This window comes from Rhea pennata, chromosome 16, assembly GCF_028389875.1.
Source record: "Rhea pennata isolate bPtePen1 chromosome 16, bPtePen1.pri, whole genome shotgun sequence".
NCBI classification, from domain to species: domain Eukaryota; kingdom Metazoa; phylum Chordata; class Aves; order Rheiformes; family Rheidae; genus Rhea; species Rhea pennata.
In genome coordinates, this window is record NC_084678.1 from 11,624,909 (window position 1) to 11,651,690 (window position 26,782).

A 26,782-nucleotide genomic window follows, 5' to 3' on the forward strand; every position below is an offset into this window, starting at 1 on the left:
CAAAGATGTTGTATTTAAACACACAAAATTCTGTGAAACTTCTGAGTAGTTCAGATGGGGCCAAAAATCCATAAAGAGAATCCATATTCACCCATGAAAAACCAATAAAGAAACATCAATCCCATGATGACAAAATGATCTTCATATGACAGAGGCAATGATCAGTCCACACCTGGATGGATGTCACAGGAAAATTGACTTTACAGAGGAAAGACCAGAAAGCCAGAAAATGTAGAATATTGCCATCCACCGACCAGATTACCTTTCTCCAGTTTCAGGTAAACCTTATCCTCCTTGTCTAGATAGAGCAGGACTCCATTAGTGGCAGCTTCACGTGTGACATCCTTGTCTCCAGCAAAAGCAGAAATGACTGGCTTTCCATTTAGCATCAAATTAACCTATGAGAGAAAAACCACTGAAAAGCTCTAATTAACTAAAAAGCCTCATCTGGTATCACTGAATACTATCCGCAGTGTAAGAGCTCTGCTTAAGGTCCTATTATTTATCCCCCTTTTTTTAACTAATAATCACATTTATCAGGAGTGGACAAGCACATTACTGCTTCACAGGCTCAAGCTGCAGCTTTAGGAAGGCGGTGGGACACTGTCCGTTGGCTACAGTGTTTCGGGCTCAGATGGTGTGAAAGATAAAGTGGCGTTTCCTTTCGCAGCTGTATGTGTGCTTTAACGGTTGATAAGACAGCCCTGTCCATGCTGACACTCAGGTAGCACAGAGCTGGGAGCTGCTTGTCTCGGTTTTGCTTCACTTTACCTGCTTCACAGGTTGTTTAGACACATATTAGCAAAGAAGACGTTTTTAAGAGATTTAGGTACCCAAAGATGGGAAATCAGTGCTTAGGTGTCAGTGTCCCACTGACTTCACAAAGCTGCAGCTCGAGACTATGAAACAGTAGCGTGCTTGTCCACTCCCAATAAATGTAATTATTAGTTTAAAAAAATACATTATTGACTTAGTTTTAGTCTAGCACAGACCTTCATCTTCATGAATCACCGCATTGTGTTTTGGTACTGAATCCATTTTTCTATAATATACTTCGGGAATGCAGCACAGCCTCTGCTCTGAAAGCAACGCCGCACCAAGAGACATGGTGTAAATAAAAATGGGCAGGGACAGCGGGGATGGACAGATATAAGCGTTTTCATTTCCCCTAAGGCAAACTATTAGTTCCTTCTTTTCTTTTCTTTTCAAACCGCTGTAATGCAGTCACAGAGGGGTGAATTATGAAATGCTTATTCATACTGAGTATTCTGGCCTTGCATATGCTCCCATTAATTTTAATGGGAGTTGCAGTGGAATAAATTACTGTTCAGCATAAATAAGGGCAGCAGAATCTGGCCCTTGTTTGGGATTCGCTTATCTGGGAATTCCACTTAATCAGCCATCCCCAGGGAGCCAATTTCAGTTTAATGATACTTAATGGTGCTAACAGATGTTTCAGGGGCATAGTAATATCACTTATATGGGAAGCCTACAGGTGATTTAGTGATGTTTAAGTCTGCATGTGGTTGAGACTCAAGCTGGTTTGCTCTGTTTGCTCCACTTCAAAGACTTTCAGCCCTCCCCTTTAGCTATGACACATGCAAAAAAGGGCATCAAGTTTGGGGGTTATCTCATTCTTTCTGTACCATCTCTCTAATTCAGGTTTCCTTGCAGACCATCTTACAGCTATTTTATTACAAGAGCATCATCACAACCATCACAGGTTTGCCCTGGATGGTCTCAAGTTAACAATGCCAAAATGGAGCCAACAAAATCTCTTCACTACTTTTGAAAATCCTGGCCTGTGAAATATTCCAGGCCACGCTGCATGTTGTCACATTTGCTGTTACAAGCCCCAGGCCCCCAGGTTTGAGTCCTGGTGCATGAGTCACCAGAATCCATATTGGGCTTCCAGGATCCAAGGCTTGACACCTTTCTTGGCAATACATATTTTAAATACAATAAAGATGACAAACGTACAATTGTTCTAGGCCACTTCAACCTTCATCGTATAAGAGAATGAGAGGAATTAATTCTGAGCATATTAAGGTCAATATTTCATCTAAGACTTTTCTTGTTTACTTGAACGGAACCAAGATTTCTTGCTGTAAGCTGGAGGCAAATTTCACCAGAGATATGAATGTGTCTTGCACCAACTTTCTGTACCATTTATACTTTTCTCAGGAGCTTTACTGGCAACCCCAAAGCCAGAGGTGCCACCAAGAAATAACTGATCATTGCTCCTGCAGAAATCAGTTTCTCAGTCTTTTACACTGAAGACTACATTCAGGAGCAAGACAGATCCAGTGGTCTCATGGGTGGGAACAGCGGAAGGATTAATCCAGATCTAGAAAGCCAGTATGTCATAGAAGATGAACAGAACAGTCTGACATGAGGTAAATAATAAGGAATTTGCTTTAAGGAACTTACTGCTGCCTCAGAGGTTTTTCCTCTAAGGTGGTACATGCATATATTTAATTAAGTAGTTCAGCTGCTATTAAATGCAGAAGTGTAGGATCACACATTTCATATATATTAGGTAACACATCTTCATGATATCATGCAACAAGTTTAAACTGTGTAAGTATAAAGCTTCCCCATAAGACATCACTAAAGAGGTATAACATCTCTAGGTAATTGCAGAGCAAATAGGCCACTTTAACTAACCTTGGTCCATAGCAAAGTGGTTTCATAAACAGAGACACGGTATCATGATTTGACAGCCAAGTCACAAAACAATCCTAAAATAAGCAAATATGGCATGTGCTCCCAGAACTCTTATGCTCAAGACACTGAGCATAAGACAATATGTAAGAAAATATGATTTTTCAAAGGTATTTATGTGATTAAGTGAAATTTAGAGGTGTATTTTATCCTTTGATGATTCATTCTATGTAATACTTTACATTATCTGACATATTCAGCTCTTACTGTATAGACGTGAAGCTGTGGCAGTTTATCTCACGTGAGGAGCCTGCCTCTCTGTCTCCGTTCAGTTTAAATGTATTCACTCTACTGATAAGGACAGTATACAATCAAGTGCCAGCAAAAAGCTGAGCTATCTTTCCTTTGAAGTGTGTTAAACAGTATTGTGTTCAGTCAAGGTTCTATTCTTCTATATAAACAATTTCTTAAGTAAAACATCTTTGATTCCTGCTCGATCAACGTACCTGGATTGTTTGACTCTGGTAGACTTTAATTACGTGAAAATTGAAACTGTAGATTCCTTTTCTTGGTGCTACAAAGACAGATTCCAACGTGAAAAAATTGCCCACATTTACTAGGATCTACAAACAAGAAATATAGCACGGGAATTAGTACAGGTATTCAATGCTAAATGAAAAATATATACCGTTAACTTTAGCAACCATTCACCCAAGGCTATTTTTTCATCTACATCTATGCTTTTTTTTATTTATTGTTCTGTTCAATTAGGTTGGAATATTTATCATAAAATGGGTATTTAGTTGTATTTATTGTACGATTTTACTTTAAATAAACTGGGAGAAATCTTTCTTACCTTGCTACTATACTATGCCTCCACATGTCTTACACACGTTTAGTGAGTATCAGGAGAAGGCATGCTTGCTTATCATTCACAATCCAAAATCTCATCAAATCACTAGAAATTCAGTGAGTGACGTATGAGGTTTAGCTAAAAAGCTAAAAGTCAAGTCAATGTTGTCTTCCTGAAAGTATCAAACTATGAGTAAGGATGTACATGCATGATGAAATTTGTTCACCAGTTTATAGTCAGACAGAGTTACCGAAATACCTGGCATTTCTGGGCAAGAACTGGCTGTGTGCCTTTGTTGCTTTATTTGTTTTAAAAAGCACTAATAAGCATTTAGGTTTGATTAAAGAGAGACAAGTAACAGAGGGGAACGTATTAAAAGAGTGCATCCTCAGTATGCTAAGTATCTGCTTTAATGACTACATTTTTCTTACTCCCCACTTAGTTGTGCTTCATTTTTAATTTACATTTGCAGACTCTTTTATGCCAGACACAGCCTGGAAAAGCATAAGGAATATCCAGGAAGTTAGAGTAATTTAGATTGCGAGCATTAAGCTATGTGGCATACCTGGCTTCAGTTGTCATGACAATTTACGGTTCACCACGATATGATATAGGAAGCAAAATAACCATCGGTCTCAATTACTTTGGACCTGCTCTGGGACAGGAGCTGCTATAGGAAATGTGTGCTGGCATCAGTGTTTTCATATAACTGACTGAGCTGAGCAGGGCTGCACTACGAAGCTGAGAATTTTACAGAAAAGTTAGATTTCATTTTTCTCTTAAAATCATTCCCCCTCCCCCCAAAAAGGCTGCGCGAGCCACCTGAAGCCTACGTGCACCGCTTGCCGCCGAAGCGGCAGCCCCCAGGGCGCCCGGCGGCAGCTCCTCCCGCCGGGCTCGGCTCGGGGGCGGCTGCCGGCGCCGCTCCGCGCCGCGCCGCTGCGCCGCCCCGCCCGGCAGCGCGGAGCTCCGCGGGGACCCCGGCCGGCGGAGCCCGTCCCCGTGCGGGATCCCCGCGGCCGCTCGGGGCCGGCCGCGCCCCGACGGCGCCGGCTGCGCTCCGCCGCGGGCGGCCGCTGCCCCGGCTCGGCGCCCCACGGCCGCGGCTCGCCGGCGAGGGGGCGGCCCGACCTGCCGCGGAGCGCCTCTCCCTCCCCGCGGCGGGGGCCGAGGGGTCCCCGGCCGCCGCCGCCCGCGCCCCAGCCTTCGGGGCCGCGCCGGGACGCCGAGCCGGGGGGCGGCGCCGGGGGGCGGCAGCGCCGCGGCACCTGTTGGCCGCGCCGCGGGGGCGCCCCCAGCCCGATCCCCTCCCCTCCCCTGCGCCCGCGCCCCCGCCGCTACCTGGTCGAAGTAAATGATGCGCGTCTTGTTGCTCATCTCGGAGGGCTCGTGGTTGGTGCTCCGCACGGCCGAGAAGGCGACCTTGGAGTTGGCCGCGCGCACGGAGATGCCCAGCGGGGAGGAGGACGAGCCCTTGGCGTCGCTGGCCGGGTTGGAGTCGCACACCACCAGGCACTTGCCCTCCAGGACGATGGGCTCCGTGTCGTTCTGCGCCCGCGCCGCGGGGCCGCCCAGCGCCAGCGCCAGCAGCAGCGCGGGCAGCAGCGCGGGCAGCAGCGCCGGCGCCCGCCGCCGCGAGCCCATGGTCGGCAGCCGCGGCCGCCCGCGCAGCCGCTCCGCGCCCCGCTCCGGCCACCGCGCCTCCCGCGCACCGGCGGGCAGCACCGGCGGCAGCAGCGCCCCCCGCGCGCGCACCCGCGCCCGCACCGCGCACCTCGCGGCGGCTCCGGGAGTCTGCTTCCCTCCGGCTTCTTCCCTCTGCCTCCCTTTCTTTATTGTTTTTTTTTTTCTCCCCTTCTCCTCCTCCTCCCCCCCCCCCCACTTTGTGTCTTTTTTTCTTTAGTCCTTCCACGAGCTCTTTAAAACACGCCGCAAAAAGCAACCCAACAAAATAAACGCTTTCCGGTGCCCCCTTTTCTCCCCTCTCTCCACATCAGGATACAGAGTGAGAAGGAGGAGAGTGGGTGGGAAGAAAAAAAAAAAAAAAAAAAAAAGCCCTCAGGTGAATTATTGATGAGAGAGAGAAGAATAGAGAGGTCATGAAGAAATAAAACCCTTTGACGACGCCGTGAGTGCCTCCGCCGCCTCCGGCTCGCTCTCTCCTTCTGGCCAGAGCCTCCAGGACGCTCTGAGTGGCAAGCAGAGAGGTGGGAGCTTACCCAAAAGCCGCCGAGATCCTGGGTCTGATATCACTGTCGGTGCAGCAGATTGGAGTGCTCTCCCCCCGCTCTCCCTCTCCCTCTCCCTTTCTTCCCAACAGTTAGGGCACAACAAACCTGCCCAGCTCTCGCCTAGCTGGGCAAACACAAGGCTCCGTGGACAGAGACCCTCACCTTGGATTTGCTCCCTGCACAGACACACGCTTGTCTTCCCAGACAACTTTTTAAGCAGCTACAAAGCCAAGGGAAAACCAACAAACCGTTGCAACATGTCTCTTGTTTTCCAAAGCTGGTGGAAGATTTGCGGTTTTGCTGAAAGGCAACATCCAGCTGTGGAGGAGTCTGCAAGAGCGCAGACTCTTCCTACAACTGTGCATGTATTTCCCTCCTGCATTCCGGCATGACACCCGCGCCCTCAGTGTGCTGCCATCGATTCCCCATCGCGCAGCAAGGAGGGAAGCAGCCCTCCAAAAAGTCAGTCATTTACACACTTGAATCATTGAAAGGACTTTATGGAGTCCTCTTCTGAGGATTAATGTTGCCTCATGGTGCTGCCAAATGGTTGCTCTTGATAATATTTTGATTAGGCACCTTGCAAGCAATGTAGTAGTAGTTTCTCTTTTTGATAAGTGCTAAAAGGGTTGGAAAAATGAGCATGTACCATTGTTTAGTACTCTTACATATTTCTAAATGATTTAAAGCATGGCTGGTTTTGGCTCTGCTTCTAGAGTAGAACTTTCCTGCATCATCTGGTCCCATCATCCTTTGAAACAGTGTCTTGGAGTAAATCTACCCCTCTCCAGGGACTGGGAAAAGATACAGTGCTCCCAGAAGCAGAATAACCCGAATAGACTTTTTTTCCCCACAACAATGACAAAGTGCCCACTGTTTTTAGGAAATCGAGATTTTTAGATAATCTCAATGAATTTCTGTACACATAATGGCTTTGCAATAAATATGTCCCATGTCAACTGTTGGCCACCAACAGCTCTTCTTGTCCAGAGCCATCTCCACCTGGGTCTCTTTCTCTCCCATCTTTTCAACACAGAGCAGTGAATGTAGGCATAGCTTGCTTACTGCCATTCTGTAGAGGAAGAGGCTTGGAAAACAGCTCACACAGTATCTTAACTTCATGTTACTAACAAATGCTGGCTGTAAATTTTGAGACTAACAGAACAAAGAAATTAAAGAAGCAACAGGAGACTAAGAGGAGTTATAAAAAGCACTGAAGCTCACTAGCTGCTGAATGCAAAAGCTTTCTGGCTTTCTGTGGGCAAATGTGAGCTGGGATTGGTTTTCAGCTGATCTGGAGAAGAGCAGAGCATCTGGAGAAGGAAGTCCACAGAATTCAGCGAAGTCTTTAAGAAGCCACAACACAGCTAAAAAGGCCTCTTAGCTAGCCAGCAACAAATACAATAGCCTATAAAATTCAGAAATTCACCCAGATGCAGATTTGAAAAAAATCCTATTGGTCAGACAAGTGGTAAAAATGTTTCTGTTTTCTCAGAACACATCAATATCCTCTTGTTATCGTGATACTAACCAAGCTGAATAGAAAAGTCAAGTTGAGAAGCAAAGGGAGAAAAGGAGAAATGAAGACTTGAATTACAACATTCTTCCTTTCATAGAAACTGGATCTGCAGATTAAAAGATTTGCGCCAATGCATAGGAACACCTGTCTGAAGGACTCTTGCAAAACAAAGCAGTTATGAAAACAGGAAAATATTTTGTTCCACGATGTTTCGTAAATAAACACAAATGTATAAATAATTCCACACTATTTCAACATCTCTCCCTTAAAAATTCCCTTTGTACCTCATCCTGCTGCATTTCCTTTGAACAGTGGGCAAATAATAGTAAACACCCGCAAACACACACCATACACATACATAAACGCACACGCACACACACACATATATATATATATGTCAATTTCGATTTAAATTTGAAACTGCTGAAAAAGTTGATGGTTTCATCATTTGTCAGAGATTCAAAATTTTATAATAATAATAATAATTTTATAATAATTTCATGCAAATTGTTTAAATTTTTTTTCTGTTGTGAGCAATGACATCAATTCTCTCTATAATGCAAAAATTGGAAAAATAAGAAAATAACCAGAACTTGGATGAAGAAAGCAAAAAAAAAAAAAAAAAAAAAAAGGAAAAGTAACGGAAAGCAAATCAAGAGCGAAGATCAGTTTAAGGTCACGTAACACTTGAAAAAGTGCAATGTTCTGAAATACACACAGCTTTCCAGAAATGAGTGAAACAGGGAATCAGAGTTTGAGAAGTTGACTTTCCTATTTCCTTGTCTGAAGCTGCCTTGCCACATAGTTTGCAGATTCCAGCTCTCTCCCTTGAACATCTAAGCAGCCAGAGAGGTGCAGACAAAGTCAGGGGAGAAGCATAACATCTCCCTTGCATGCGTTTCTCCCAGAGCTGTGCATACATGGCTGTGCATGCAAGTTACTTTATATATGCAACCAAGTTAGTAATTAAGAGTGCAGCTAACTAATTACAGTCATTTGTGAACAGAGCTACTTAATTTCAGTGCTCGGTCATGATAAAGTTAAATGCAAGTTAGGAACAAATTTGCACACATTTTTTGCATGCTTGGAACTGGAATCTGCTAAGTTTCAGTAAAATAGTCTTTCTCCCTGATTGGTAAGTAGTATTGAGATTTCAGATGACATTTAATAACAATATGAATTAAAGAGGTGATTAAGATTATTGTGACTTTTTTAACACTAAGCTATTTGCCGGATTGAGAGAAAGCAGCAGAATAAAAGGACAAGGACAACTCTACATAACAATCACCTTAGCAGCCAAGTCCTGTAAGCAAGGAGGAAATTGTGTGTCTAATAAATTTCCTCTGTTCCAGCAAAAGGAAAGCAAAATAGACAGCATCAGTGAAAGTGTATTTTGGGGTAGAAAAGGCTGAAATAAAAATTGGATTTTTCTTGGAAACATTAGTGTAAGTTGCATCAAATTAGCGTTTTCAGATAGTCAAAATCAAAAGCGACAATGTTGTAGGTGAATTCTTCTTTAAACAGTCGCACATGGTACCAAATCACAATTCACATGGCAAGGGTGGTAGTTAAAAATTCTTCGGACCTATGGATCAAGCACTTAAATGGAAAACAGCCTGCTATCAATAATTTCCAGGTTTATAAGTGGCTTGTTACAGCTGATCCTGCAAATAGCTCCCTGCAGAAGGCAGGACCTGACCATCAGCCTCAGGGAGTCCCCACGCTGACCAGTGCAGAGCTGCGAGCCAGGTTCCCACACTGCTCTCAGGGAGATCTGCTCTATAAATATTTTACATAATCCATTCTCAAATCCACACCTAAGTAAACAGAATACAGAGCACAACCACAAAAATATCTGAGCTATATCACAAAATATCTCCCTTTTTTTTTTTAACCAACTTGGGCAATGGAAAGAAAGCTTAAAGGTTTTTAGTAATAATGTTTGTTTAGATGGTTAGTCTGTTTTTTAACTGGTGGAATGAGGGAAGTTTGCTAGGGATGCTGCAGGAAGGACACGTTTAAAAGTGAGGCTTCCATTTAATTCATAAGCAGCGAGGTTAATGACTGTTCTTATTTTATCGAATAAAGAATTTCTTAGTATTGATCAGGCTCTGTCTAACAGGAATTTTTTTTCCTTTAAAAGATAAATGAGTAAAATAAATAGCAACAATGTTCAAGAACAGAAATTCACTGAGACTAAGCTCACTGCTTCTTTACCTTTCTTGGTATGTAATATAGATGCCTAAAGCCGTGTTCAGATGGAAGCATTTTGCCCTTGCATGGGGAAAGAAGGCATCTGGACATTTCTCTGACAAAGGGCAGAGCCAAGGGAAGAATAAGGAGAGAACACCATGCTTACATTTACATTTTCTTTTACATCTTGGCTTGTAAATCTGCATTATATACAGTTTCCCTATCAATATTGCATGATAGCTTCCAAATATCGCTGGAAAAAAAAAAAAAAAAAACATGTTGCTTTGTATAATTACTCATTTGCCTTACAAAAGGGAGACATAATCTACCTCAGACTTCCGCTCTCGCTTTTTGAGTTCCTTGTTTGTGCCTAGAGGCCGTAAGAATTCTACTAACCTCTCAGTAACAGGAGCCCTCTTCCCTTCCCTTCCTTTCTTCTTTATCGTAATTATATTTCCCTTCTGTCAAGTGGAGCTTTCCGTTTGCCAACGTGTAACGTGGTTTTGTGCAGAGCTGGCTGAGGACCCATCAGCCTGCTCACAGTATTAGGAACCCCGCTCAGGTGTAGCTCTTCTTGGCTCTTGGTTGAACTCCTCCTAATGAGGACGTCCAAGGTGAAATGGTGCAGCAGAGGAGGGGGACGAAGGCACAGAAGACTATAATAAAAGGCAGAACGTAGACGGTGATTCCCAAACACAGCACTGTGTGTATGGAGCTCAGGGCATCCGGTCAGACTTTTTACCATCTTCTGACACTTTTTTTTCAGGCTAAAGATTGTACTTCCTGACCTGGCTGTCATCTCCATCAGTCTTCTGACTCTGCTACAGACTGGTCGGATCCTGCTTTTACTTACAGCCATCTGCTTCTGCACTTCCCTCTTTGACGGATGCCTGTAAATACTCCAGGCTTACATTGCTCTACAGAGTCCAAAATATCTAGCCTGGATTTTCATCAGTGCAAAGCTTAGAGCAAAATTTGACCCAGCAGGTTCATTTTACTCCTTCCTAGGTTCTAGACAGGAGTAAATCATTTGCAGCATCAATAGGCCAGTGAATTTTATAATTAACTTTTGGGGGGACTATCCACAAATAATTTAATATTGCTTGTGTTAATTTTTATTCAAAATATTTTGAATAAATCTCTTACTATTTTACATGTTTAACCCAATTTAAGAACACAGTTTTGGTAGACAAAGGCCATAAAATCCACTTACGTACATTGACTGGCTTTATAAAAGGTACTGGGTCCTGTTATGAAGTAAAATCTAATTCTTGTTTCACTATTGCAGTTGAGTTCTTGAGGACTTGTTTTTTTACTTGCTCTGGTTTCAGTAGCTGGTTTCATTGAGCAACATTTTTACAGTACACTCAGAATGGAGTTTGCAAGGGCTTCAGAAATCTATTGGCAGTTAATTTAGCTTAAACTGTTGAATATACTTTGTGGATACTGTTCACTAATTTGGTGTCAAGGAAACCACAGAAAGATTAGACCCTGAAGCAGTGCAATTTAGTGCATCTCCTTTGACATCAATAGAAGTGCACAGATTACCTCCTCTCAGGAGAATTTGTCCCAGATAAATTTCTCATCAAGCATTTTTCATAGCCAAACCCAGTGAAAAACTAAAAATAGCATTGCTGTGGGAATAAGTGATGTTAAAAAAAAGTCTAAGATAGTGTATTAAGTGAATTAAAATTAAGATGGTCCATTGGATGTATTGCTTATTTCATATTTAAAAGGAAGAAAATCTATTTGAAGACTTGTGATGACATTCAGAAGCAAAGCCATAGGGAATGGCTTTGCTGTAGTGACATCTATTTAGATGTTTTTAGTGACATCTATTGAAATGTGTCAATTTAAACAGAAGAAAACAACACCTCTTTTTCATATACTGTAGATTTCTTTTTTTTAGTTACCAGCTTTCATTGCATCCATTCGCTGCTCTAGTTATTCTCTACCCTCTATGTAGCATGGATCATACCACGTTGTCCTGCTGTATTCACACACTGTTGAAAAATCCCCATTCTAGTCCCTTCTAGTACCCAGTACATTCAAGCCAACTGATTTCTCCCCTCTCGTTTTGGAATAAATATCAGATGGGCAAATATCCAAAGCTGAGCATAACTTTGGTTTGTTTGTTTTGTTCTGACAGTTTCAACATTTCAAAATTCCTTTCTTTTCATTTCATTTTCCATTCTCTTTCATTTGTTTTCCTACGGTTCATGAGAGCTAAAGGCAGGGATGAAGAAAATTTGGCTCTAATTCTTCAAGAACTTTCCTCTGAAAAATCTGAGCTTCTCAGCAGCAATCTTTGATTGGGAATGTGCAAAGGTGCCTCAAACTCATGTTCCAACACATAAGTTATACTTTGCCCTTTCAGAGGCAGTACACAATATCCCATCCCTTGATTCTGCTGTCTTCCTAATAGTACTCATCTTTTAAAAACAATATATAATTGACCTAATATTTTTTGATTCAGAGATCATTTGGATAGCAAATATTATAATCTGAATTTACTTTGTCTTCTAGAATGTATGGGCCAGACTTATGCAGTGTATGTAATTTATGTAACTTAAATCTGTGAAATAATTAATAAGTGTCTTTTCAGTTCTGACATTTGCAGTTCACAGTTGGTAGTGGATTGGAAAACAAGTAAGTGAGTCTTTCAATCAGAGAAAAGAAATGATACTATGCAACTTGTCCAACTATTGAAGCATCATGCATAGTAAATCTTCTACTGTACATGGTGTTTCTTGGAAGGCTTCTTGTGGATCAGCATTAACTTCACTTTCTCTTGTATTTGCACCATTATCTAAAATGGTCCAGGAGTAAATCCTAATTTTGGAAGAAAGGCCATTATTTTATTGGGGTTTTTTATTATTTATTTATCCCCAAACATCTCTCAGAGATGGGGACACCTATTTCCAATGGCACAGCGTCTGCGGTGGTGGTGCTTGCACAGCACACACCACAGCAGGGCTCAGACATGCAGCTCTGCACTAAGACCAATAGTTGACCAGAGGAAGTCTCTCCCTGGTTACACTATGAACAGTTACATACCCTATAAGTGAAGATGATTTTGGTGAACATGTAACAGTTTGCCTTAGTTCTCAGCATACTACAGAACACATGCCTTTAGCAGTCACAGCAATCATATTCTATTTCACTTCTTTAGCTGGAGTAATACTTTTCAGCTATAAGTTTGCAACATATTTAGAGAAAAATATACAGTATGAGTAGTCTAGCCTTTGTAACAGGTGGGAAGTGATTAATGTGGTTAAATATTGTGATGATTTTCAGTCAAAGCAAAGCAATACAATATTTTTCCAAAGGTTTATTTGGCTCTAGTAGGCCTAACTAGTGCCTCGCCTGCATCTCTCTGAGAGAGACTACTAACAGAAAGACATTGTTCTCTTTGGTTAGGTATTTAAAACCTAGTTTAAATGATATTCACATTTGAGCTGTTTGTTTTCCCTGAAAAATGTTCAAAATGCTATTGTCACAGAAACGTTGTGATAAGAAGAACAGTGGGGATTACTTGCACTGCTTTGCTTTGATTTTGTTTGTTTGTTTGCAAAGGGACAGCCATATATAAACAGTCTTTCCCTAGTATGTTAATACTAGAGTCCTCTGAATATCCCTGTTAAAATATGAGATGTGGATAAGGACAAAAAATCCTCCAAACCTGAGGTTTGAATGAAATATTAAGAAAATTGTGCTAGATCCGTTCTTCTTTCTCAGCACTCTCAACTCTCTGTAAGGCTTGACACCATACAGGCAATGTTCCTTTGCACTGTGCATGAAAACTACTTCAGTGCAGCAGTATTAAATGAATTTTTCCATCTTCAATGCTAAATCTATTTTTAATCTGAAAAGGGTGCCAGCATCATGGAAAGTAGAACATACTCACTATGTGTCTTGCAAAGCTTGTCTATTAATCCAAAAGGTAAACTCTCATAATTGCTTACGACTAACTCTTTTCATTATTATTACTTAGAGACTCTTGTAAATGCATGTGATGCTTTACTCATCATGCTGGCTGGAAGCATCCTTGAAACAGTGTTATGTACAATCCAATGCCAGCCAAGACAGCACCACTGAAGCTGACCAGCCAGTGCGCTGGGATACCTGCAGCACTGCAAGAGTGGAGTTAGAAGTCCTCCTTCAAATCCCTTCTAAACTTTCTAAGGAAGGCGAGTTCATCCCAGAGGACCCCCTAGTGCTGTATAATTAATGATACATAGTCTAGGATACCTCATGGCTAAACTGCAGCCACCTCTGGGATGGGAAAAGATCAAGTCTTTTAATAGCATTTTTCCATTAAATTTGAATAGTTTCCCGAACATATCACTGAGTAAGTTTATCCAGACCTTTCTGGTTCAGTTCAAACAAAGCTATCAAGAACAATAAATATCTATTATCTATCTTTGTGGTAGTAAATGCTTTAAAAATACATGAGGAAAAAAACAGTACATTTATTTCATATTGAAGTAATGTGGCATTTCCGTTCATTCAGACACTTCATTCATTCAGACATCAAACCCACTAATTTCTCTCTCTCACATGGTTGGTGTCTTTCTCAGGTAACATTCTGCAGTCATTTTGTAACCCAATTTCTTAAGGAGATGAGGCTTGTGAGTTCACATTTTATCTGTCTGTCCTCAAATAATAACTTTTGGCAATGTAAAACTCTCTGGCAAATTTTAACCTAAGGTAACCACGCAGTGTCTCAAATTTTCTACAAGTTTCATAAAAAGAGATAACTGGGTAGCAAAGAGATCCTGTGAGATGCAGTCTGGAGGGGAAGGCAGCAGTGTGAGCCAGCTTGTTTTATGGTCGCAGAGAATCCAGACATGAATGAGCCTTGCTTATGAGAAATACTTGATATCAACCATGACATCCAAAACCATGGGAAATCACCTTCACTAATTTCACACTCATAGAATTAGTTAATATTTTGTTAATATCTATGGGGCTATGAAACCCTCTATTTAGCACAAGTAAGATCATATCTGGATTGCTGTGTCCAGTGCTGGGCTCCCCAGTACAAGACAGACACGGACTTTCTGGAGCCAGTGCTGCACACAACAGCAAAGGGCCACAAAGATAATTATGGACTGGAGCATCTGTCATACAACGAGAGGCTGAGAAAGATGAGACTGTTCAGTCAGGAAAAGAGAAAGCCTGGTAGGATCTTATCAGCGTGTATACTATATACTGCTAGAGCAAGCGATAAAGAAGGTGGAGTCAGAATCTTCTCTGTGTCCAGTGAAGGACAAAAGTCAACGGGCATGAATTGAAACACGAGAGATTCCATTTAAACATAAGGAAAACATTTTTTACTGCAAGGATGGTCCAACATTGACACATTGCCCACAAAGATTATGGAGTCTCCACTCTTGGAGATATTCAAAACCCCACTGGACTCAGCCCTGAGCAGCTGGCTCTGCTCTGAGCAGGAGTGTTGGACTAGACGGTCTCCAGAGGTCCCTTCTAACCTCAATCACTCCATCATTCTATATGAAACATCTCTGTTTGAAACTCCCTTTCACTTATTTTTTATGAGGTTATGTAAATAAATACTAGGCAAGACAGAAAAAGACTGAAACAGAGGCCAAAACACTAAGTACTTCCGAAGAGATTATAGCATTTGGTAATCACTCTGATTTCAAAATACTCGACAGAGATGTCCTTCTCAGAGTCTCCCGTTCCAAAATTCTTTTCTTAATGAAATATATGCACAGGCAGTGTTTTGTTTCACAGCTTTATGCATGTGAAGCTAGCCCTCTAACTGCTACAGCTCTCCGCACCAGAAGCTTTGGCATTTTCAGCTGGAAACATTGTCTGTCTTTAAACAAATAGCAAAATCTCACTGACTGCATTGGGCTGAACTTTACCTCAGTGGGTGCTAGGAGCTTTTCTACTGGATGACTTCATCAAGATGAAGACTAATAAGCAATTATCTGACTCCCAAAGGATTCAGATTTAAAAAAATCTTCAAAATAGAAGCCATTTTTTGTATGCATTCTAGTGCTTTAAGAAGGATGTTAGGAACAACCTTCATGGTAACCATCTGAGTGTCTCAGAATTCAGCTCATGGGTTGCAGAAATGGAGAGACAAAAAGAGATGAAGGATTTAGGTCCTAAAACAAATGCTCTGCTTAATTTTTAGGCATTTTATTACAGAACTGGATCCAAAAAGCAAGTAAAATCAGCACATTCATTAAGACCAGGCACTGGTAGGTGCTTCTGCCTCCTCACAGTCTATAGCCATGACCTTGTCCTGAAGAAAGGTAGATCTGAGTTCTGGCCTCTGTATCAGTGACTGCTCTTTATTCTAGCCAATGAGTTTTCGTTGTAAAAATATACAAACATTACTTGAGATAGAGATTGAAATTTAGATCTCCTCCTTCCACCTGACTGTCCCAATCTCTAGACAGTCATATTCCATGTGCAACTCAATAACTCGACTATTTTGCACAGCTGTATGGGGAAAAGGTGGGAGCAGGGGGAATAAATCACAACCATTTTCTAAATTTCATTCCCTAGGATGTCTGTACTGCACTGTACACCCCCACTGATGTGGCTACAATTAGTCCTTCTAAATAGTAAGTTCCACCTGCCAGAAAAGTGTCACTTAGCTTGGCACACTGAAGACTCCACATGACTGTTTCATCAAATGCAGTGAGAACTGTACTTCGACTTGGAGAGCATAGTCATCACAGTCGCTTTGTCCTCTTGTAGGGCAAGATCAGTAAATCCATAATCAAAAGGATTTTGTTTGTTTTTAATTTTCTTAATCAGCTTAATTCCTGACAACAAAGTGAGACATCAGATTGTTTTAAATGGCAGGATTCCAAATAACAGAGTTCAATTTAAGCATTAATGACAGCAACTTGGGATATTATCTGGGAATTATTTATTGGCTGAGAAAAGTTCCTGTTTTGAAAATGAGTCAAATACATTTCTATTTATAATTACATAATTTCAGGCCAAGTCCAATAGAGCTTATTCAGGAAAACTTCTATGAGCTACAAAAAGAGTTTTGGTCTAAATATGTTCATCTGTATTTGAACTTTGGGGAAAACAACCTTTGGAATTATTTTCTTTTTTTAGTTAAATGCTTATAAGCAAATGACATCACCATAGTGTATACTACCTATAATTTATCCTTGTACAGGTTAAGCAGTGTCAGATATTTGTGTAGCTATACACGCTGCTTTTTTAAATTGCATGCAGAGACTTAAAATCCACATCTGAAACCTTTTGTCTCATTTGTCTTATTTGTAAAATAAGCGTAAAGAAATATTTACCTACCTTGTAGTTTTCTGTTCTTTAGTTACTGCTGACTGTCCTTGACTTAAAATATTCTCAACGGGTAAAATTCATCCCTGGGCAAACAGGCAGCAAGTGTAAAGCTTAGGTATAATTTGCACTCCCTGAAATCACCTTATTATACACTCAAAAAAGTGCAGTCAGCTTGTTAGATGTATCATGTTAGCTGCACTAATATGCCATGAAGTGAAATACTGAAATTTAATGCTAAAAATATTCTACTTGCACAGACTATTCACACCTGTATGAATCTGAGCTAGAGTTTTCAGAAAAAGCCTCTCCTTTTGTTGCTACTCCTGGAATAAAATAGATAGCTCAACTTTTAGACCATTCTAATTGGATAGTGACCAGCAATAGTGAAAAAAAAGAATATTTTAATTCACTTTGGTGAGAGGGTTTAAGAGCTGAGCACTTTGGCAGGCTGAATATTTCTTTAGAGTCAGGGAATGAAATCTTGCTTCTACTAATACCCTCAGCAAAACTTCCAGGGAGTGGTGCAGGGCAGGATATCACCACGAGCTCTCTGAGCTGCTCTTTGAATCAGAGCCCCTCAGCACGCCATCAAAGCAGCCCGTAGTTTGAATTTTTTAATGCATTCTTCTTTAAGGTGAGCAGCTTGAAATTGTTTGTGGTTTTTCTGAGTCATCATTAGCAGCAACTTCTTAAGCATAGGAGTATTTTCCAAGAATACTTTCAAAGCTTTTTTAGTTGTTCTACAGCGAGTGCCCAACCGGTTCCCTTCTAGAGTCCCCCTGTTTTTATTCTCTGTCCAGTGCAGGTTTTCTCTTCTCCCACCACCTGTGTTTGCATTTGAATGGTGTAAGATCAAATTAAAAGACCAGCACACATACATGACTGCAAAGCTTTTTATGCACAGAACACCTTCCACGTGACCATGATTTTTATTTATGCTGTCAGGACAAATTAGCAGCACCACCTTTCCTGTCACCTGGCATTCAGGCAGACCAAATGGAAAAGAAATAGGAAAGCTAGAAAACAAAGTTCGGGCGACATCCTAGGATTTACTCATTTCCTTATTTTGCTGTTGTTGATTTAATTTAGTTCGAATCTTTCCACTCAATCTAGTGTTGGATAATTTCAGCTTTTTACATCTATTTTTTTGTTTGAGTAAACTCTGGGAAATTTCTGCCTCTAGGGGAAAATATTTGTATTTCAAACTGTAAATTCTTGGAAAGCCCTTATAAGTGTTGGTACACACGTAACACAGGCTCCTTTGGGATTTTAAGTCAAATCAGTGACCCATATCTCTACATGTGCTGCATTTCTTATCATGTTTCTCAGAGTAGATTTGAATACGGTGGCAGATGAATAAAGTCAGGGTTTTCCATAGTGGTTCTCCAGTGGTTCTCTCAGTCAGTTTTTTTGCTGAGGATAACTAATGTATAATGTGTGAATCCAATATTATACTTTTATTTTCTTGCCAAAGTACTATATATACTACCAGTACTGTGCATTTTAAGGAAATAAACTATCAAAATAAATTTCTATTTAATTTTGTAGAAAGAAGTTCTTTCACAACTGAGTTGTCAAGGAACAAAATTCAGTACAGCATTTGACTCACAGCCTTATTTCAGATCAACTAAATCTTGAGATTAAGACCCAGAACTCCATTATATAACATTATCATTAAGTTTTCATATGTCATAATATGCCAAATTTAAGCTTTGGGAGGTTTTTAGGGCAACAATAACCCAGACTGAAAAATACTAAATTTGTTTTAGGTTTTTATTTGTAGGAGTGCTGCCAATTGTATTAGTTTCCACAAGCAGGATATTCACCTGACACTTTGACTACAGGTCTATAGGATTTACCTGTCAGTCTCTAAGGAAGGAGTCTACAGAAATTATCTATAGGGAGATTTAGAAGTTAAAATAGCTGGGAATCCTTGCCTATATAAGTATAAATCCTAACAGATGCTGAGGTGTGGCAATTATCATTCTTTACAAATAAATACTATGAAAACTTAGAACTATATCTGACTTTCAAAAACTTGAAAAATCCAGTCAACTACCAAAAAAAAAAAAAAAAAAAAAAAAAAAGAGAGAGAGAGAGAGAGGAACAAGGTCTCTTTCTTAATTTTTGCATTCAAATCAGGAAATCAGGAGGTCTCTGAAACTCACAGGCATTGAGGAAATGGCTTGTTTGAGAATATTGAAACTTGTCTCCTCAGTAAGCTCCTACTCAATAGGAAATCTTCACGCTCTCTAAAGAGGCTAGAACTTCTTGCCAAGAAGGTATTTGGACATTAATTTTTTAAATTAATGCTCCAGGATATTCACACAAAGAAATAGGTATCGACTACTGTGTAGAATATATTTTTAATTGGAAGAGGCCATGCTAGCTGAGCTATAAAACAAGTACAAGCTGTTAGATATAATATTAGAGGAAAAAAAAGACTAGAGGAAAAAAGTGAGTCATGAAAACAAAAATTAGTTAAAAGACTTCCCAGGACTCCTGAGCTAAGGTAATGGTAGGAAAACATGAAGCTTATCACGACCATCACGAATGCTGTTCAGGGAAGCAGGGATCTTGATACCATGGAAATGGCACTTGTATTCAGGATTGTCTTACATGATTCACATATAAATGAAGACAGCTCAGGTTTTGAAGAGGAAATGCTTCACATCAAAACATGCAAGTATTGTTTAGAGTGCACATGTATGCACTGCATAGTGCACTGTGATATAGAGATACAAGAAAAATAGATAAATTTAATTTTTCTCTTTCAATCAGAAAAGACTAACCTAAGCTACAATTTCTAATACATATATAGATCTTATTGACATCAATGCCAACCTGATTTCAGCATTCTGATGCTGACTTGAGAAAAATATAGCCAATATGTTTACTGTAAAATTAAATTCTTGCATTTTTCTGTAAATATTTTTCTGTAAAACTAGTATTAGGTATACTAATCAGGGATATTAATTATGCTATTTATTTTTTATTTTATTATATTCCTTTTGCCTCTAAGAGACATGACTACACGTTCTTAACTGGAAGCATAGTCCTGACAACAGACTATTGAGAAGACAAAAGGATGCACTTTCTGTAAAGCAGGTGTTAAGAGTTTTTGGATGCCAGGTACTAGATACCCAAGTGAGACAGATGTTACAGGTTGAGGGGCCTGTGTGCAACCTCTAAATACTTTTCTGCCTGCTTCACTCCACATCCCTACTTCAGGTAGTCTCTACCTGATACTAAGCAGTGTCTATATATAACAAGCAGCTGCCTGAAAATGATACGAAGCATACTGAATACAGACTCTTTAGATCCTCTTCCTCAAAGATCTTTTCAGAAATGTCGGGAGATGAGGGATGGATTTTAAGTATATAAATTAAGCTGTGAGGTCCATTGGCATTCACAGCCAGGTTTGTTTCTTATGAGACGCAGTTAGAAGAAAACTTGCTTCTTTACTCATCAGCATACTTGCTTGACACTTGATACCATTTCCTTGCAGTTATTGCTCATTGACCAGAAACAAAGTGCCACCCAATTAGCACACCTTTTATCTCAAAGTAGCAGGTGGCCAGAGCACTTCTTTAAGAGGTTGTTACAAGGTTCGAAACTTTTCACTCAGGATTCCACTCCTTGAGTGACAACTCAAATTAGAGATGAGAACTCACATCTTAAAAGACCACTTATGATTTCTGCTCGCTTCTTTGAAGGTGTGTGCACCTGCCCTGAGGAGCAGAGGTGAGGTTCCTAAGGGAAGGGAGCACCTAAAGCCTAGAGGCAAGCAGTGGCTCGGCTGTGTCCCCTTCCCTCAGCAGGTGTATCATGGTTGGTGTGAAAGAGACCTCTCGCCTTTGCAATGACGGCCACACTATCCGCAGGAACACCTTTTCTTGCTTTTAGCATCGGAGTCGTGGCATGTCAGAAGTTCTCTCTGTAAGGGTGCAGGAACAGCAGCTGGCTATGCCCTTTAAAGTATTGACGCCAAGCGAAAGTCTTGGGCGCCTTCTTCTCTGCTTTCCAGACAGGACAGTCAGTGCATAAGTGTTTCTAATCCTTGGTGGTTGTCTTAAAGGGCTTTTACTGTGATAGGTGAACCAGCACTTAAAATTGGGATATTGCAGCATCTGACCGGTGGTTGCCCAGGTTCTTTAGAAAGTGGTTTCTAAACAGTTAGGTGCTCAGCACTGGTAACATTTGCAACAGCAAATTAAATGTTAGACATTGAGAAATGTTATATGCTAGCTGAGAGAGGATTCTGATGTTGTAACTTTTGGATTTAAGTACATCTAAGCCTTATAAAGTAAGGTCTAACTACTTTTAGTACTTAAGTCAGGGAGAGTGTTCAGCATTTTCATCAAAGGCCAAAAATTCTTGAGAACTGGGTAGTCAGATCTAAAATAAGTCAAGTAATACACTTTGCCTCAAATAGGATTTTTTTCAATACCAGCAGAGAAAATGCCAAATTTTAACAGTGGCCTTGCAGAACTATTTTCTGCTTTCAAGGTTAAATACATCCTTTTTTGTTTCTGCATTTATAGACTTCCTCTTCCTTTCACATTTTTGACCTCTAGATAATTATTCTAATTAAAAACATGGAAAATCCAACAAATACAACAAAAATATTTTCTCTTTTGAAAACCGTGGATAATTATCTCCAGTATCCATTACTTCAATGCATCATGACAAGTTTTTATTTTGCCTCTCTGATATTGCTCTCTTCCTGCCAACGCAAATCTCATATATTGATTTATTTCTATAGTATTTTACCTGAATCCATGACATCAGCCATAAAAAAGCACTGCTTTATTGTACTACTTTGGAGGGGAAAAAAATCTACCCAGCCAGATACTTTCTCGATTACATATTAAAGCTGCAATGCATTAAAGGCTGAAGACAAACATGAATTTTTGCTCAATATTCTCATCTGTGGGTACAGCTCTCAACTTCATTATAAAACTTATGAAATATTATCTGGAAAATTACTGCAAAAATAGTAAAAAATTAGATCACCATGAAGATGTTTAGTCATTGAGATTAATAGTTACAGCTCAGTCAGAAAACAAGAAAAAGATTAAAAGAGACTTCACAAAATATCAAGAATGTTTCCTTTCTAAATGCAGAAGCATCTCAACGTACAAAAGCACATATATCAAAAAAATGAGGACAAGGCTTGCAGGTCATCTGTGATTCTACAGGTCAAATACCACTTACAAAACTATACAGTATCAGCTGAATATCTCTTCAAATCAAAGTATACTGCTGTAAAGACTACATACTATCTATGAGCTATTTCATACTAATAAAATTTTCAAACCAATTAACCTAAATGTTGTTTCTTGGACTTCTCTTTCCCTTCCCTCTTTTTAACAATTACGTTGTTTTTACGGCATGACATCAACACAGGCCTTCCTAAACTCACAAATAAATGAAGATATCCATCCAAATAGTTCCTGAGAGTCTAGATCTTGTGATTCCCCAAACTTTACCTGTAAATTTGAAAAAAAAAAAAATATGTAACATTAATATTATCCAGATAAGCTAAGCCATGTCCAAGATCTTAATGAAATGAATAGAGCAAGAGAAAGATTAAATACTTTTACTATTATTACTAATTAACAATTAATTTGGGGAGTTTTTTCATCTCCTTATGTTTGGTCCAAGTCCAAGCAGTATGAGATATGCCATGCTATTTTCATCTCTGATTGGGATATGGGTAGAACCTTACACACACACATTAACTTTCAAGCATAATGTTCGTACATCGACTGTTTCAGATTCCTCACACTGGCATCAAAAGATCTTGCCTTCAGCCATAGTCCTGAATATACTTCTCTACTTGATCTCTTGGGCTGGCACTGGCACCAAACAGCCATGAAAATGATTAGTCTTCAACTGGAGCAGCCTCATCCCGCTGACCACACAGCCACGGGAGGGCTGGCTAGCACCGGCCCAACAGATGCTGTGGGAGAGCATGGGAGTGCTGTCTTGGTGCAGGATGTGCTCTTTCACTTGCAGTATCAATTTAGATTGACTTAAATTAAGCATTAAATCCCATTCTTACTTTAATACATTAATAAAGACCAAGAAAACTTAAAGTTGACTAAAATCTCTAGCAAGCTGAGAACAAAAACGTCCCAAGCAACAGGGGCCCCAGGAGCTTCATTAAATTACTTGAATGACCCCTTTCCTGGTTTTCTCTATAGCTCAATCCCTCTGGCTGGGCTATAGATCTCTAGCTGAAGAAAGAAAATCAGTAAGTCATGAAGTTTCCTGGCTAGCAGTTTGTTAGAGGAATCCTGTTCATAAAAGAAAATTAGTACAATAGAGAAATGGTTTATATTCCCTAGTGGGCATGGTAGCAGCACATCCAAACCAAAATGCTTTCATTCACTCCTTCTCTTCATCTGAAAAAGGTGAAAGGATGGAAAGTTTTTCAAAAGGACCTAAATAGTATTGGCATCAGATATACTCTACTATAAAACGTGTCATACTACAAAGTTCAGTATTAGGAAGGGCTCTCCTGCATTAATTAAAATCACTTCCAAACAAGTTCTCCAGTTCTGGGACTGAAGAGGATTTTTGTTATTAAATCTGTTGCTGGGATTTAATTCAATATGTTTGTCAGCATTTTCATGGATTTCTCCTTAATGGGATCAATGAGTTCAAGAACATGAGATGCCTGAAATAACTTTTTAATCAACCAGTAGAAATCCAGAGAACAAGCTCCAAAGACTTCAATAAAAAGTTTTAAAAGACATCTTGTGTTGCTACAAGTTCTTATCTCACCTTCAATTGAGAGCTATATAGTAATTGGATGATACAGCTCTCCCATGGCTGAATAGCAATATACTAGTATTTCAGTGTTTCATGATTGCAGATGAAATATATGGAAAGGTTTGGGCAAAAAATTATTGATTATTCAGTTGATTAAGATTTTCTAGTATCTGTCATTATCTAAACACAATCATCTGGATATCATCTAAAAGGTTCTTATGAGCAAATCCTCTGTCTAGAGCTCAAAAACACAGTAAAAGAAACCACTCAGATATAACCTGGTCACAAAATTTTAACCTTATCCAGTGATACCTGATTAATAGTTTTGCAGGATGTCTTCCTAATTGCACCTCTTGGGTGCTACAAGCCCTTGATCTTTGGCGTGCCTCACCACTCACTCATGGTGTACCTTCAGTTAAAACAGTAATGAGAGAGGAATTTCCTAGAGCTAATGACCATCTGTGAGAAGTTGATAGCCCACAGCTATACCACAGGCAGTTATCCCCAATTTATTGTTAATTCCACAGAAGTGTCACATGCCAAGGTCACTGGCAGAATATAAAATTATAAAGGTGGACACATGGATTTTACGAGCAACATGTTTTCCACAGCTACCTACAACACATTTGCAGATCAGATATCCAATCCCTAGGGAAGCTGAACTACTCCTTTCTAGTGCTCTTCAGATGATAGCCTGGCCTTTAATCACTCATGCTATTATGTATTTACTTTGTCTTTTTGCTATTTTATAAATATGTAAATAAATCTACCTGAGACTAGCAATATTCAGAAGAAAAAAACCTCTAAATGAGAGAAATGAATCAAAAGCCTAACATTAGAGATTGGGGGGGGGGGGAGGGGGAAGTTAAAGTTTAGGCAACTTCTAGCCACATGGAAAATAAAATTATCTTCAGATGCAAATAAAGTATAAATTGCATTTTAATATAATATGTACCAGTATGTCACTGTAAAGCTTCTTCATTTCATCACATCTTCTTGACAGCAGGGATAGGTCCTCTTCATATTTCTGAATTAGATCCTGTAACAAAAATAAATCTTCTTAATTTGGTAGAGTGCAGTGTTAAAGCAGGTATTAAACAACAGTGAGAACAAGAGAATTCAAGTCAAAATCTCCATGTCACACAAATTTCACACTTCACAAGACAGAAACACGGATCAAGTACACATATTTCAAATGCCATCAAATATAAAAAAGTAACATCAACATTAGAGAGCTTCTTACAGTATCATCCAATAACACTACTCAAATCTATCAAAATTTACAAAGTTAAAAGCATGATAAAGTCTTAATTTCCACAGCAGTACATGTATCAGCATTTGGCATAATCTAATCCACTTGCATACAACACACTCTCAGTTGCTAATTCTTAAGAAAGAGTCATAAACAAGGCCATAGAAGCTTAAAAATAATATTTCTTAATCATAATTCCTTTGTAACATATTAATTTTAAACAACATTTATTGAAGAAATATACTGTTGAGCTGTTCCAGGGCAGAAGGGAACATGCTGATTAAGCAGATATCTGCACCACCCAATGAAGCACAGCTCAGAGATATTCAGGAAAGCAGAGGTGAACATATCCTCACACTGGCAGAAGGGAATGCACTTACTGGAAGCAGCCCTGTCCAGAATCAGTGTAACTGCACTCTTGAGAGCACAGTCTTGTCTTTGGCTCTGCTGTCTCCTGACCAGAACTGGCTTGCCAACAGCCTGTTTCACTATTTTTCCATTGTGACCATCAGTCTGTCTTTAGCATGGGCAGAATCATTTTAGGTCAATCTATACTCACAATTTAGGCATATTCTTGGATGATGTTTCTCTATGCTATTTTCCCTGCTGTCTGGGGGCAGAGGAAGTTATTAAAATTCATATATGCTCTAAAATTGCTGTTGTTCCAAACTGTTTATTGTGGGTGACTGTGTGGCTATCTGTTTCTCATCTAAGCCAGCCCATTTACCTGTGAAGCAAAAGGAGGAGATACAGGAACTCTGCAAAGCCCTTCTCATGGTTCATCTTATGATATGAGACACTGCCAGGTAACTTTCTTTCTGAAATGTTCCTGAGTCCCTTGTCAGGGTAGGATTCAGTACAAACCAACTAGATAACTCATCTTTATCTCCAACCTAAAATAAGGCTGTGATAATGTTACCTTTAGTTCCTTGCAGAACTGTGACTCCTGGGGTGTTGCCTTGATCGTCTTGGGTTTGATAAGCCGCCTGCACTGAGTAACATTTTCCAATTCTTTTTTCAAAACTAAAACAAAATGGAAAGAAAGTGAGAAATTTAACCAGCATGTAGTTGTGCAAAAAAACTGCAGATGTCTAATGGAAAAATTAGAGGAATATAGGTCTATAGTATGTTCACCTAGGAATATTAACTTGCCTTTATAAAATAGAAATCCTAGAAGAGGGATGAGTATTATGGAAAAAATAGTATGTGACCACATCACAAGCAACTGGAGGATAATGAAGAGGTCCATAGGCTGGTTATGCAGCAGCCATAAATCTGACTTTTTCTAGCTTTTAAGCATTTTAAGTAGCATTTGTCTAACCTAAGTTTTTGTGCATAAAATTCACCATTCCTTTAAAGTTAAAAAAAAAAAAATCTAGTCTATGTAATGGTAGGAAATCTTGTCATTCAGCACTACAGCACTACAGTAAACTGCTACCATGAGAGCTCTAACTGTATAAAACGGTGCAGAAGAGGTCAGATTCATCCTTGGATCAAAGCATTCAGTCCCGAACAGACCGAGGTTTCAGTCTAGGACCTTCCTCCCATCAAGCTCATGCGATACGTGCAGGAAATGAGCTCCGTCATGTACCTCTGGATCTACATGCTGAGAATTTGCAGGATTCATGCCATCCCTTTCCCTGGAGGATGGGAAGAGTTTGGGACTCAAAAGATAAAGGAGTGATCTGCACTCGGTCCATCGTGAATCCATGGAGGGAAGAGGCCAGTCATTCTCCGTCAGTTCCCACAATGCAGCTCCTTTGGTAGCTCCCAACAGTCTCTGGCATCATATCTGTTGTACCACTTTAGCCATGACTTTACAAATCTGGCTTTAAAATATATTCATTGATTTCGAAATGCTACCACCATTTTCCCCAAAGAACAAAAGTGGCTGAAGGGAAATAGTGATTTTTAGTTATTTATGCCTCCTAAAAAGTTGATTGGAACTTGTTGTAACAAAACCACACTTCTGCAACTTCAAGCCA

At 39.9% G+C, this 26,782-nt stretch overlaps 1 protein-coding gene across 1 annotated transcript; it reads right to left on the reverse strand.

Annotated features, from left to right (window-relative positions):
* Positions 1-200: 200 nt before the first annotated feature.
* On the reverse strand, positions 201-5,161 carry CBLN4 (cerebellin 4 precursor). Its single transcript, XM_062589303.1, has 3 exons — positions 4,859-5,161; positions 3,171-3,287; positions 201-398 (listed from the first exon to the last, which is right to left on the reverse strand). Exons 1-3 carry the CDS (start codon positions 5,159-5,161, stop codon positions 201-203), a joined length of 618 nt encoding a protein of 205 aa, XP_062445287.1.
* Positions 5,162-26,782: the final 21,621 nt, after the last annotated feature.

What these genes read in the sequence shown, in the direction of transcription:
- CBLN4 (XM_062589303.1), bottom strand. Translation starts at nt 5,161, where the DNA reads ATGGGCTCGCGGCGGCGGGCGCCGGCGCTGCTGCCCGCGCTGCTGCCC. An exon ending in GCATCATTTACTTCGACCAG is followed by an intron (nt 3,288 to 4,858) that starts GTAGCGGCGGGG and finishes TCTTGTTTGTAG; the next exon opens with ATCCTAGTAAATGTGGGCAA. An exon ending in ACCAGAGTCAAACAATCCAG is followed by an intron (nt 399 to 3,170) that starts GTACGTTGATCG and finishes TTTCTCTCATAG; the next exon opens with GTTAATTTGATGCTAAATGG.